This window comes from Carassius carassius, chromosome 4 (assembly GCF_963082965.1).
Source record: "Carassius carassius chromosome 4, fCarCar2.1, whole genome shotgun sequence".
Classification (NCBI taxonomy): domain Eukaryota; kingdom Metazoa; phylum Chordata; class Actinopteri; order Cypriniformes; family Cyprinidae; genus Carassius; species Carassius carassius.
In genome coordinates this window covers 41,926,335-41,939,574 of record NC_081758.1, presented here as the reverse complement: position 1 = coordinate 41,939,574, position 13,240 = coordinate 41,926,335, and the positions used below count along the sequence as shown (strand labels likewise).

Below are 13,240 nucleotides of genomic sequence, written 5' to 3'. Positions count from 1 at the left end.
AAAACTTTTGACTTCTTTAAAGAAGATTTTATTCTATTTTTCTTTAGATTTTTTGCATGTTTCTTCCTGCATTTTGAAAGTATTGGGCTAAAATGGCTGTTCTGTTTGGATCCTGTTATTGAAAAAAAAATTCTTTAAGCCATTTCAGATCAAATGCATACAGATTGAGGCAAAAAAGGCAATCAGTAAATGCCTTCTTCTTTCTTCTCACTTACAGTATCTGTGGAAAACAACGCACAACATCCATCACGTACAAAAGATTTAGCATTCTCACAACACGCTAGACACAAGGGCGTGCGTATGCCTAAACACACATTATGCATAATCTCAGCTGTGAGTGTATTGTGACAGATATCAGAGACTGTGAGAGCGAGACAGCAAGGTTATGTTATTCACCAGCCGCAAGCGTAGCTCACATGAAGTCATCTCTATTTGCAGCAAAAGGTCAGACAGCCCTTCTCTCCACCCTGAGGCATATGGATGCAAAATTCGCTCTGTGTTTGTTTCTGCCAGCTGTTGACCTCTCTTTCTGTCTCTCCACATACATGGATGATCATCACATAGTCAGTATTCTAGCAGGTTCCTCTCAGATAATCATATCGTCACAACCTTCACAGCTCCTGCTCGACTGCCTTTGCTTTCTACAATACAAGTACTTTCATTAGGCGAAGCTTAGAGCTACATGCAAACCAATTAACAATTTACACAATATGACATATTTCCAAGTGAAACAGAATAATGAAAGGAAAACATTTAGGTTTTTACACATATGTCTGTTAGCTTTGAGGAAATCAATATCCTAGTTTATTAAATAACCTTCTTTTAAATACATACATTACCATTCATTTTATATTTATACTATGATTCAGAAAGGAATCATTTAGTTGATTTACAGGGGAATTGGGCCAACTATACATATAGTGGTGAGGCAATTATAGACAAACACAGTCAGACTTAACTAATAGCACACAAACAGTAGTACTTTTTAAAAAGTTACTGATTAATCAGTGACATGGTAGGCTGGAAAAAGAAAGTGAACCTTTGAATTGGAGCCAGTTATGTGCAGCTAATAATATAGACAACTGAGATGCCGTGAAATAACTTGACAATGAAGAAATATTGGTAAACTGAAACAAATTTGTGAGGAGGGATGGTTCAAAATTGGTCGGAAGTCTTGTAAAGAATCAACTGAAAACATATGGTGGAGGTTTTGCTCCAAAAGGAGCATCTGCAAGTTACTGAATTCAAGGGGTCACTTACTTTCTCCATCCTGCATTGGGAATGAATACTCAGTGTTTTCAGTAAAAACATGAACAACTGTACAATTGTTTGTGTGTGTGTGAGTGTGTGCTATTAGTTAAATGTAGGGTAGAGGTCTACATGAGCCCAAAAATTCGTAACCTGTAAATGTGCTATACTAAACCAACCCGGATCCATCTATTATTTAGAAAGTTGGACCCAGGCCCATGCAGAACCAAAAAAATGTCAAAAATGTACTAACCCAGACCGGAACTCGCCCAGGAAAAAACAGACCCGACTGGATCCAATCGGCACATATTCCACAGCAAATTGCTATTACAAGTCGATACACAAGTTATGAAAATTAACCTTTGTGTCTTACCTAATGTAAGAAGCCTTCTGTCACGGCAGGGATCCAATGAGGCACGGAGATAGAACCAATTGCAGGTAAGTCTTTATTCAAGGGTTAATCCAAAAGAATAACAGTCCAGGCAGGGGTCGAAACCAAAACATCCATCCAAACATAAACAGAAAAAGAACAAGAAGACAAGGCACGGGCAAGACAGATTGACGGACATGAATTCACAACGACTCCGTGACACATACTAAGACAGACCGGGTTATATAACCAAGGAGAGACAAATGCTAATGGGAAACTGACAGGGTGTGATGATAGGTAATTAGTGACAGCTGGGTGCAATAATTAAGCAGGGACGTGAGGAATGTGATTAATGAAGTGAAAGACACCGTGGGAAAAGAGGACATCTAGTGGACACCCAGCGAACACAACCCAGACATTGTGACAGTACCCCCCCTCTACGGAGTGGCTCCCAGACGCTCCACGACATGAGACAAAACAGAGACCAGGAGGGAGGCGGACAGGTGGAGGCTCAGGGGGAGGGACAGAGGGCCAGAAAGGAAACATAGGAAACAGACACCAGAAGTGTAAACACAAAACAGGGAGACCAGGAGGGAGGAGGACCGGAGGAGGTCCAGGGGGAGGGACAGAGGGCCAGGCTAACAGAGAGGAACCGACAGAAAACACAACAGAAAATGAAAAACATAAGTCCGTGAAGGACTTCACATGGCGCCCACCAGGGCGGAATAGAAGACCACCACAACCGTGTGGCCAAGGCGGAAACCCTCCAGGGCGGAGCAGAAGACCACCACAACCGTGTGGTCAGGGCGGAAGCCCCCCAGGGCGCAGCAGAAGACCACCACACCCCTGTGGTCAAGGCGGAAGCCCTCCAGGGCGGGGCAGACGACCACCACAACCCTGTGGTCAAGGCAGAAGCCCCCCAGGGCGGAGCAGAAGACCACCACACCCCTGTGGTCAAGGCGGAAGCCCCCCAGGGCGGAGCAGAAGACCACCACAACCTTGTGGTCGAGGCCAGAGTTCCCCAGGGCGGAGCAGAAGACCACCACATCTTTGTGGTCGAGGCTGGTGTTCCCCAGGGCAGAGCAGAAGACCACCACCACCATGTGGTCAGGGCGGAGGGCCCCCAGCACGGAGCAGAAGACCACCACCCCCCTGTGGTCAAAGCGGAAGCCCTCCAGGGCGGAGCAGAAGACCACCACATCCCTGTGGTCGATGCACAAAGCCCCCAGGGCAGATCAGAAGCCCACCACTTCCGTGCGGCCGGATCAACGGGAGGACGAGACTCTGGTAATTCCATGGTGTCTCTACTGGACTCCAGAAGACCGGTGCTGGCCTGACACTGCTCATGAAGATCATTGGTGACTTGCATTTGCTCATGAAGATCAATGGTGACTTGCCTTTGTTCATGAAGTTTAGAGGTGACTTGCCCTTGTTCATGAAGATCAGAGGTGACTTGCCTTTGTTCATGAAGATCAGAGGTGACTTGACTCAGTCCTTGAAGATCATTGGTGACTTGACTCAGTCCTTGAAGATCACCGGTGACTTGACTCAGTCCTTGAAGATCACCGGTGACTTGACTTGACTCTGAAAGGTCAACGGTGACTTGACTTGACTCTGAAAGGTCAACGGTGACTAGCCCTGACTCTGGAAGGTCATCGGTGATTAGCCCTGACTCTGAAGAGTTCCCTGGCACCTGACTCGACTCTGGAGAGTTCCCTGGCACCTGACTCGACTCTGGAGAGTTCACAGGCACCTGACTCGACTCTGGAGGGTCAACTGGCACCTGAATCGACTCCGGAGGGTCAGCTGAGACTCTCATCCTGTGCAGCGGCGCTGGGCAAGCAGTCATCTTGGGCCATGACTCTGGACAGGCGGCCATCTTGTACTGTGATGCTGGGCTGGCGGCCATCTTGTGCAGTGGCGCTGGACTGACGGCCATCTTGTGCTGTGGCGCTGGACTGACGGCCATCTGGTGCTGTGGCGCTAGGCTAACGGCCATCTTGGGTTGTGGAGCTGAACCGGTGGCCAATTTGGGCATTGGAGCTGGGCTGGCGGCCATCTTGGGCTGTGGCGCTGGAACAGTGGCCAATTTGGGCATTGGCGCTGGGTTAGCGGCCATCTTGTGCTGTGGCGCTTGGCTGGTAGCCATCCTGGGCAGTGGTGCTAGACTGGCGGCCATCTTGGGTTGTGGCGCTTGGCTGGTTGCCATCCTGGGCAGTGGTGCTGGGCTGACGACCACCCCGCCGGAAGAGACAGAAGTGGCTGGGGCATCCCACCGAAGCCGATGCTGCAGGTAGCGCACGAATTCCCAGAATTCCAGTGTCTCTAACTGCGCCATCTCCTCCTGAGACACTGGATCATCCAGCCCGCCATTAAAATAGTCCTTGAGGGCCGCATCGTTGTAGCCCATGCCCTCGGCCAGGGACCAGAACACCTGAGCCAGGGCACCCACTTCATTGCCCTCTTGGCGGAGGGCGATCAACCGAAGGTACTTGGTTCGCCGCTCCGCCATCTTGGCTGGGGAACGAAAAAATGACATACCGCTGGTTCCTAGTGGGACGGAGTCGTTCTGTCACGGCAGGGATCCAATGAGGCACGGAGATAGAACCAATTGCAGGTAAGTCTTTATTCAAGGGTTAATCCAAAAGAATAACAGTCCAGGCAGGGGTCGAAACCAAAACATCCATCCAAACATAAACAGAACAAGAACAAGAACAAGAAGACAAGGCACGGGCAAGACAGATTGACGGACATGAACTCACAACGACTTCGTGACACATACTAAGACAGACCGGGTTAAGGAGAGACAAATGCTAATGGGAAACTGACAGGGTGTGATGATAGGTAATTAGTGACAGCTGGGTGCAATAATTAAGCAGGGACGTGAGGAATGTGATTAATGAACTGAAAGACACCGTGGGAAAAGAGGACATCTAGTGGACACCCAGCGAACACAACCCAGACACTGTGACACCTTCTCTCTCGCACCTAACTGTGATGCACACAATCCTCCTTGCCAAGAAAGTTCCATCCATGCTATTCATCTCTTGCCAGTTGAAATGCTTAATCCACTCATTATTCCAGCTTCAAAATTCCACTCTTCTTCACAGTGATGGATGACGAATACGACTTTGCAGTTTTCGACTTGGGTATTACACACAATGTTAAACCGACCCGGGATCCGAAGCAGTAGATTGGGACCCGACCCGGAACCGACTGACCGTTTAAAATATAGCCCCGAACCCATACAGATCCCAGGTCCTCGGGTCTCGGGTTCTCCACGTAGACCTATAATGCAGAGTAGGTGATTTCAGAGAAGCTAGCAACAGCAAGCTAGTACTCAAAGCATAAGATCCCTCCCTTCATGCAAATCACTCTCCAAAGCCATGCCTCCTGACCACACACAGCAGACCAGAGGCTAACCAGAAACACGATGAGAGTCAGAATTGGTGGATTGGTGGAATGCTACACTGTCAGATTTCCTCAGTCCTCAATACATTTAGACCACTTAACTTAGAGATCGGTATGTGAAGAGACTTTCAACCAGCATAAAAAAAATGTTTATCAACCAAATCACCTTCCCTGCATTAAAGTCATCTTGTGTCTACTGATAAGGATCAGACCACATTTTTTGAAAAATGAATGCAAAAATCTAGATAGGGTTCACAAACTTGTTCCACTGTATGCCAACCATCTGACTTTAACCTGCAAACTTGCAATGAAGAGTCTCAGAAATGTGTCTCTCTTCCTCCTGGTCTCAGTGTCAATGGGATCATCTTTTTGTTATCGAACACTAGTAAGTGCCCTCATCTCTGCCTTCATCTGATACTCAGAAATACCAGACAAAGGCCATTTCTGTTGAAGAGTGCTCATTTGCTCTATACATCAAGATTCTGATCAAAATGAAGCTCCTCTTTTTTACTTTCATTTGTGCTGATCCTATGTTTCCGAACGTAGTAATAATTCTAAGATCCATTCTATGAAGGGCACTTGGATTTCTCTGAAAGGTGTCATTAACTTAAATTATGGAACATGAGTACGCCGTCTGACATTACACACACGATAACATTCAAAATGTCATTTCCCATCTCTATATGCGAGATCGGACTGTGCTGATATGCAGCAGCTATTTATAACGAGTGTAAAAAAAGTACATGCTGACTGACAGCAAGTAAATAGCATCTTTTTTTACAGTTAGCGCAAATAGTGACAGATACTATTAATGTAAAGTGTAATGTAAGCAGACGTAATACGCTATTCATACCAAATCAGAGCAATGGTGGGACGGAGTTACTGTAAGCAGATTTGCCGACAAGACTATGTAAACATAACTCCGTGTAAACAAACACTGCATTAGAATAGACATGTAGAAGCGAGTGTGAAGAGTGTGTATTTATCTGTCTGTCTGTGCTGCTCTAGGCAAGTTTGTTCATTTTATTGTCTTCTTTCTATAACTATTCAGCAACAGAATGAATTATACATGTTCTTTTACAGCCAGATATAATGAGCAGGTCATGTGATCTGAGCGTCTAATTAGAAGCAGGACTGGCGTCTACAGTGATGCTTGTTACATTACAGATGGCTTCTGCGGAGTACCATCTGTGAGGGAAATGCTGCACCTTTGAGTGTGTGTAAGTGAATACCTTATGAAAAACCAGAATTATCTCCGGAGAGAGGGGAGGAAAGTTCAGTGCCAGTGTAAGAGCTGTCTTGAGCTGTAAGTCAAAGTGTGTCTCCCCTCACACACACACACAGAGAGAGAGAGAGAGAGAGAGAGTCAGTGTGTGTTCAGTCACAGCAGTATGAAGAGAAAAACTGCACTGCAGTGGCCCACGTACAATGAAAACTTCAAGAACAAGCAGAAGGTTCAATACAAGTTAAGCTCAATTGTCAGCTTTTGTGGCAAAGTGTTGATTGCAACAACAACAACAATTGCTAAAATTAACTATTTTTTATAAAACAAAGAAGAAGGTTATTGTGAGGGACTGACGATGAAAGTGATGTTTTTTCTAAGGATTTAAATTAAGATTTTATGTTTGTTTGTTTAAGCACCATGCCAACTACCACAGTTAGATTCATAGCAAAAAAATAATTGAAAATAGAAAAATATAAACATATAAATCTAAATGTGTTTTTTTTAAGTTGTAGGCAGAAAGGAAACAAATGGGATCGAGAAAGATCCGTGAACTAGGACTGGCGCTACATGTCGGCATGCTGCCCACGAGGCCATCGTCACAGACATACAAAGTTTAAAAATATATCTTCAATAAAAAATAATAAAAAATAATAATATTAAAAAATAATTTCTTTTGGCGTCACTAGAGTCCCCTTTCTTTCGGGTTGATTTGTTTAGTAGTTTTTTTTTTCTCCTCGTGGTCATTTTTCTTTTTATTTATTTATTTATTTATTTTTGTAAATTTGTATATATTGGTTGTGGCTTTAATAATTAATCCTTTTGTAAATCTACTTTATAGTTTAATGGTCTCTTTTCCTTTTTGTACAATAAATCATTTTTTTCATTGGCAGTTCTTGTCTTTTGCATGGTTTCTTGCCGCCTCCGATCATTCTTACAGATTTTGCTATATTTTCTTTAGTGTTACTCCTCTTGCTCCTAGACAAATCTTAGAGGGGTCGTAACAAAAATAAATAAACAAAAATTCTCAAACAAAATCTAGCCTCACTTCATTTAAAAATATTTTCATAAAAATCAACCGAAAAGCAAATCCTTTTATAAAAGCACTTACATTCATTCTACTGTTAAAACCTGTGCTTTGTTTGAGCTGTAAAGTTATTAAATCATAATTTTTATAGTCATTTTAAAGTTTAAGGGTTAACAGCAATCAAACCGTATACATAATAAAAGGTAAGCGATTTTTACCACCACAAAATCATGTTAGCATGCATTCACTGCAAAAATAAAAATAATTATAATTTCTTACTTTCTTACGTATATTTGTATTATTTTCTACTCTAAACTTTCTTAAATTAAGATACAGGAAAATGACTACAAAAATGGATCATAATTAATTAAGCTTTTGCTTAAAACCAGGGGGAAAAAAATCTGTCAGTGAGGTCAGAAAAATAATTTTGTTTTCTCTTTAACTTAAGTTCAATTTTTTATTCCAGTTTTAAGCATAAACTCACTAATTTTTTTATAGAATTTTCAGAAACTGTCTTTGAATTAACAGATAAAAAAAAAAACTGTACTGGAAAACAAGACAAAAAAATGACAAATGTATTTTCTTACTATGAGTATTTTACTTTTTAAAGATCAACCCATTTACATCCATTGTAAGTGCCTTACTGTATTCTATTGATTATTTAATAAATGGGGGACAAGTGGAAATAAATTAAAGTTATGACACAAATCCTGTTGTTTTAGCTTAACTCTGAAGATGGATAAGACTGAGAGCCGTCTTAGCCGGGGTGCAGCAGATGCTGTGGAGATGTTTGAGGTCCGCAACGCCTCTTATTGTACCTGATTCACTCCAGACCATCTGATCTGTGTGTGTGTGTGTGTGTGTGTGTGTGTGTGCACTCTCCTGAGCTCCTGGGACAGACACACTACTCCATTATTCAGAGGAAGAGACTGCAGCTCACTTCGATATCTCTACTGTTTCTCCCAGAGAGCAGTGGAGAGCAGACTGAGGTTTGCTGGTGAAAGACCCCAGAAATCTCACACACATCTCCTGAAGAGTTTCTCAATGTGAAGAGATCTCAACATTGTCTCAATCTGTGCTCACATTTGCCAAGATATTAATACTGCAATAATGAACTTCTTATTTAGCATTTTTGTCTTGTTTTCTAGTACAAATATCTTAGCATTCTTAAATCAAGATACATTTATTAAGCCTTGTTTAAAAAAAAAAAAGATAATAATGAAGTGATTCAGGAAACACAAAATCTTGTTTACCCTTTGAAATAAAGTTTTATTTGAATACATTTTCCTTTGCAATAATGTGCACTGATGATTCATGCACAACGAGACCGGGACGTGCATTAAGAATGTAAAAAGGTCTGTTTTGATGTTACATTGACTTTAATGTTGCAGACGCTTTAAAGAGAGACATTAAAGCAAACGTGAAGCCAAAAGAAGCAGAAGAAAGAAACGCTGGGAAGGAAGATCATGAGATATGCAAACACACAGAAATGTCTATGGCAGGTGTTCTCTGTCAACCCTGTGGACAAATGCAAGAGCAGCAAAGCTTCAAACAGACGGCCTGCATCTCCCCCCATCTCTTCAATAATGCCCTTTCATCTGCTTTCTACATCCAGAGCAGACCAAAGCAATCCAGCACAGAGACACAGCAAAAACAGTGATGAACAAATCATTATTTTGAATCATTCTGCTTCACAAAAACCAATCTAAGAGAGCCATACACAAACCAGATTCAAGCAGTCTGAGATATTTTCATGATATGGTTTTGTTTGGTTAACTAAGGTTAGTTATGAATGAATGAATGAATGAATGAATGAATGAATGAATGAATGAATGAATGAATGAATGAATGAATGAATGCAAATTGTGAAAGTGAATAAACATTTCATGCTGTCAGAACAGATACTGCTTCACAAATGAACTTTGTCTTATCATCATTTACTCATGTCCTTCCAAGACCGTATGACTTTATTTCTTTGAGGTTATTTCTTGTGCTAATTGCCATATAATTACAAAATAAAAAGAGAATTATAACTGTAAATCAGCAAAAAAAAAAAAAAAAAAACCCTAAAGGTGTCTTTTACAAAGTCATATGACAGAAATTGTAATGACTATTTCCTTAAAATCTTCTCCATCCACTGTAAACATGTCAGTGAAGTCTAACATAATCAAATGCCTGGCATAAAGTCTCGTTCATTGAATAATGGCTTATAATGAATAATTAAAGCATTGTATGACTAAAAAAGACTTGGAATATAATGCATGATTTGAACAGTTTTTATGATGCATGCATGGTGCTAATTTGTCCTTTTGAAGCCCCAGTATTACCATTATGAAAAACAAGGAAGAAAATTATTATTTTTGTTTTCAATTTCTTTTTTCGGGACCAAACAGCTGCTAAAAACATAACAATAATCCAAACCAGTCCAGTCCATCATTTAATGTCTTGAGAAGACAAAAGCTGTGTGTTTGTAAGAAACAAATCCATCATTAATTTTTTTTTTATTTTTTACTCTAAATCATTGATTCTGGACAAAATATGAGTCTATAATCCATTATAATGAGGATTAAGCAAATTTTTAGTTTTTGGGGTGAATTATTCCTTTTAGTTAGTGGCATCAAATCTATTAAACCAGATGAAGCAATCACAGCTATATATTTAGCCTTTTTGATTTGAATGATGTATTTATGTGAAATATCCTTATTTTTTGACAGACAGAGATTGCAAATAAAAAAAAAAATCTTCATGCATTCCTTCCTAGCTGTTCATAGACTGATGCTGCTGTGTCATTCTACAAATAAATAGACAAGAATAGACTGGAAATAAAAAAGACAGAAGCCTGCTGAGAGTCAAATTCCCATTTAGTATTAAACACACTCCAGTGTGTGGTAAGAGGACAGACATACGCTGGAAAACACACACACAAACGCATGCTAACCAGCCCCCCGAGGATCCGTGTGCCCTTCAGGGGAACCGCGGAGGGGAGAATTAGGAGGAGACACGTTTGATAAAATGGAGGCTGAGAGAAAAGAGGAAAATGGGGTGAGAGAGAAACTGAGCTGACTTCCGGATACCCGGATTGAAACAGCACGGGTGATTGCATTTGTTTCCACTGACATTCACATAAAAAGTGCAAATTTTTGTACATTTTTTTTGATAATATAATGTAATTAAATATTAGACATTATTATGAATGCACAGTACAAACAGTTGCTTTTAAAAGACCATCAATGGAGATTTTTTTTTTTTGTTTGCCTGCAAAATGATTTAATTACAATATTTTCTAAAATATCAATGCATCTTTAACATATATTTATAAATGCTGTAATTTTTATAAATATGCTCTAGAGACATACACATGTGTACAAATTATTTTTTGCAATCCGTGCAATTTATAAATCAGTTTTATTTTATGTTTGAATAAAATGGGTTGGAAGCTGTCAATATGTGGATACTTTGTGTAAATAATACCTATTAATATTAATGAGATCGCATGGTCTCTAGGTTTGAAGATGATGCAAACAGTTTTATCTGATTTGTGATCAGCAGTCAACATGGATTGTGATACAACTGTGCTAAATGTACTACTATTTGCTATCAATCAGGAGTCAGGACACTTACAGCCAATCAAAGCTCTCTGCTTTCCAAATATTTTCTGAAGTGCAAAATGATTTAGGTTTATATTTTAAAATACTGCTGCAAACATACTTTGGGCAATTTTCATGACCAGCAAAAGGGCAGCATGAATTTAAAGGCATTGTCTTGGATTTGATAATTGTAGTCAATCATGGTGCCATCAAATTATGTCAAAGTATAGGTGTGCTGTTAATTCAATAAATGATCAGATTTACCATTTTCACCTGTACTCTCAGGTAAAAAGGTAAAAAAGCTGCTCTCGAGATGGCATCCTTTGAAAAGCTACACCTTTGTACCCTTTTTTCCTACTGAGGATTGTATTTTAGTACCTTAAAGGTTCATATTTGTAGCTAAAGTGCAATATAAATTGCACATATTAGTTCCTTTTGAAAAGGTACCGCGCAAGTGATAATTTTACCTTTATTTCTGAGAGTGCAGGAAAATAAAATAGATGGGGAAAAAATCTATTTTTACTTAGACCAATAAGAAACCATCTAGAAACCATACCTTAGCAACACCCGGCAACCAGAATACTCTCACAAGCACTTAGTAAGACAATAACAAACACTCAAAACATCTTAGGATTGTACCGTTGAGTTTTGCACAAGAAAGCACCGCTCATATTTTAAATGAGTCTCTCAATGTTAACACAGAACGGATCGGAATGAAATTTCTGTCCCACAGAACAGCAGCCAAAAAACAACCTAAGCAAACACTGTACATCTTTAAACTCTCCTTATTTGAATATCTTACATTTCTCCACCAAAATAGTACAGTTTAATATTGTGTACTATCTTTACTCACACACAATGGAGCATTGATTCATAAAAGTCTCATTCCAGCACACATACAGTAGATAAAATGTTTAGCATCTTAACAGTGTTTTACTGGGTCCAGACACAATGCTTTATTAAGCTTTAAAGGGCTTAAAACCATCAGACAGCAGCTCTGCAGCATGCATTTCATTGCTACAGCCTCTGAATAAAACCAAACATTTAGTGAGAAGAAATTACCTTTATACCACTTTATCTTGACACAACTATTCACAAAACCTTCTTAGCCTGCATGCTGAATAAATCGTCATTGCTAGGGATATGCAGACTAAAACGGCACCCTGGGAAATTACTGACAATCAGCTGTGGATAACTAACTCCCCTTTGTTAAGTGGGTGCATTCGTCTCTTTCTGAACAGCCAGCAGCCAGTGACGCCTCAATAAAGAAAGTGTAGTGTGTTTCAGAGACGGAGACCCACACTAAAACACTGATGAACCTCATCTCTGCAGTTTTACCATTCAAATGTAAAAGCGAAGTAAAAAACGATTTTAGTTGTCAAGAATAAGAACAATAATGCATAAATATGAGAAGCTCCACGAGGTAATTATGTATTCAGAATGATACACATCGTTTATTACAATTTATTTGGTACAAACTTATAAACACTGCAAAATTAGTAAACGCACAACAACAAAATAACTCGAATAACTTTATTAATATTTGATACATCATAACGTTGAGAAAACATTCTTATAACATTCTCTAAACATCCTGATGACGATGATGCTTGATGAACGTTCTAAGAAATTTAAATATCGTTCTAATGACGTCAAGAAACGTTTGCAGAATATTAAGAATACACGTTTAAATACCGTTATATTTGAGGTGATGATAAAGTTAGCAGAACGTTGTTAGAAACTATTTTGCAACCTTTAAAAACGCTATAATAACGTTTATTTGTCATAAATATCTTAGCTGGGAATTAACAAATATGATCTGAATTAATTTTTGATCAAAATCTCGAGCAACTCGATATCATTTAAATCAATACATGCAAACTCCTCACCGTTCATTCATACTGAAAACAGCGATTTGTCAGACGCTCGCGCTTTAAACTAGGAAATATTCTGATTAAACGTCTTATAAGTACACATAAACACAGTGCAAAGAACAAAAGAATCAGCGTGTTTAAAATAATCGCGTTTAATCACATTAAGAGCTTGTAGAACTGCTGCTTCAGTGTGGTGTGTGTTTGATGTTCACACACATTGTTTCAAAGCTATTGTTGCGTGTATTTGACGGGGAGCGATGAATAAACTTACCTGTGGTAGATAAGGCCGACTGAAGCGGTTCTGAGGCGGTCTGCTGTGTTTTTGTCGGGGGGTCGGGAGCTGTCCTCCTCTCGCGGTGCTGAACATTCAGTACTGGACAGCGACAGCGCAGAGGCAGAGAACGGGACGACTCGAGCGGAAGCGCGTCAGACACAGCGCCCCCCAGCGCTCTGGAGAAACCGCGCGCACCGCAATAATGACTCATTTCAAAACGAGTAATA

At 40.3% G+C, this 13,240-nt stretch overlaps 1 protein-coding gene across 3 annotated transcripts in view; it reads right to left on the bottom strand.

The window, feature by feature from the left end:
- Nucleotides 1-13,173, bottom strand: part of LOC132140074 (serine/arginine repetitive matrix protein 3-like) — an 82,384-nt gene extending 69,211 nt beyond the window's left edge. For 2 of the 3 annotated variants that reach the window (XM_059548873.1, XM_059548874.1), the window contains exon 1: nt 13,011-13,173. In XM_059548873.1, the coding sequence (XP_059404856.1) occupies nt 13,011-13,106 (96 nt within the window). In that variant the 5' untranslated portion in view covers nt 13,107-13,173. Of the gene's footprint in view, nt 1-6,261; nt 6,550-13,010 lie in introns of those variants that run through there. The other variant, XM_059548875.1, reaches the window with a different exon arrangement.
- Between the last annotated feature and the right edge of the window lie 67 nt (nt 13,174-13,240).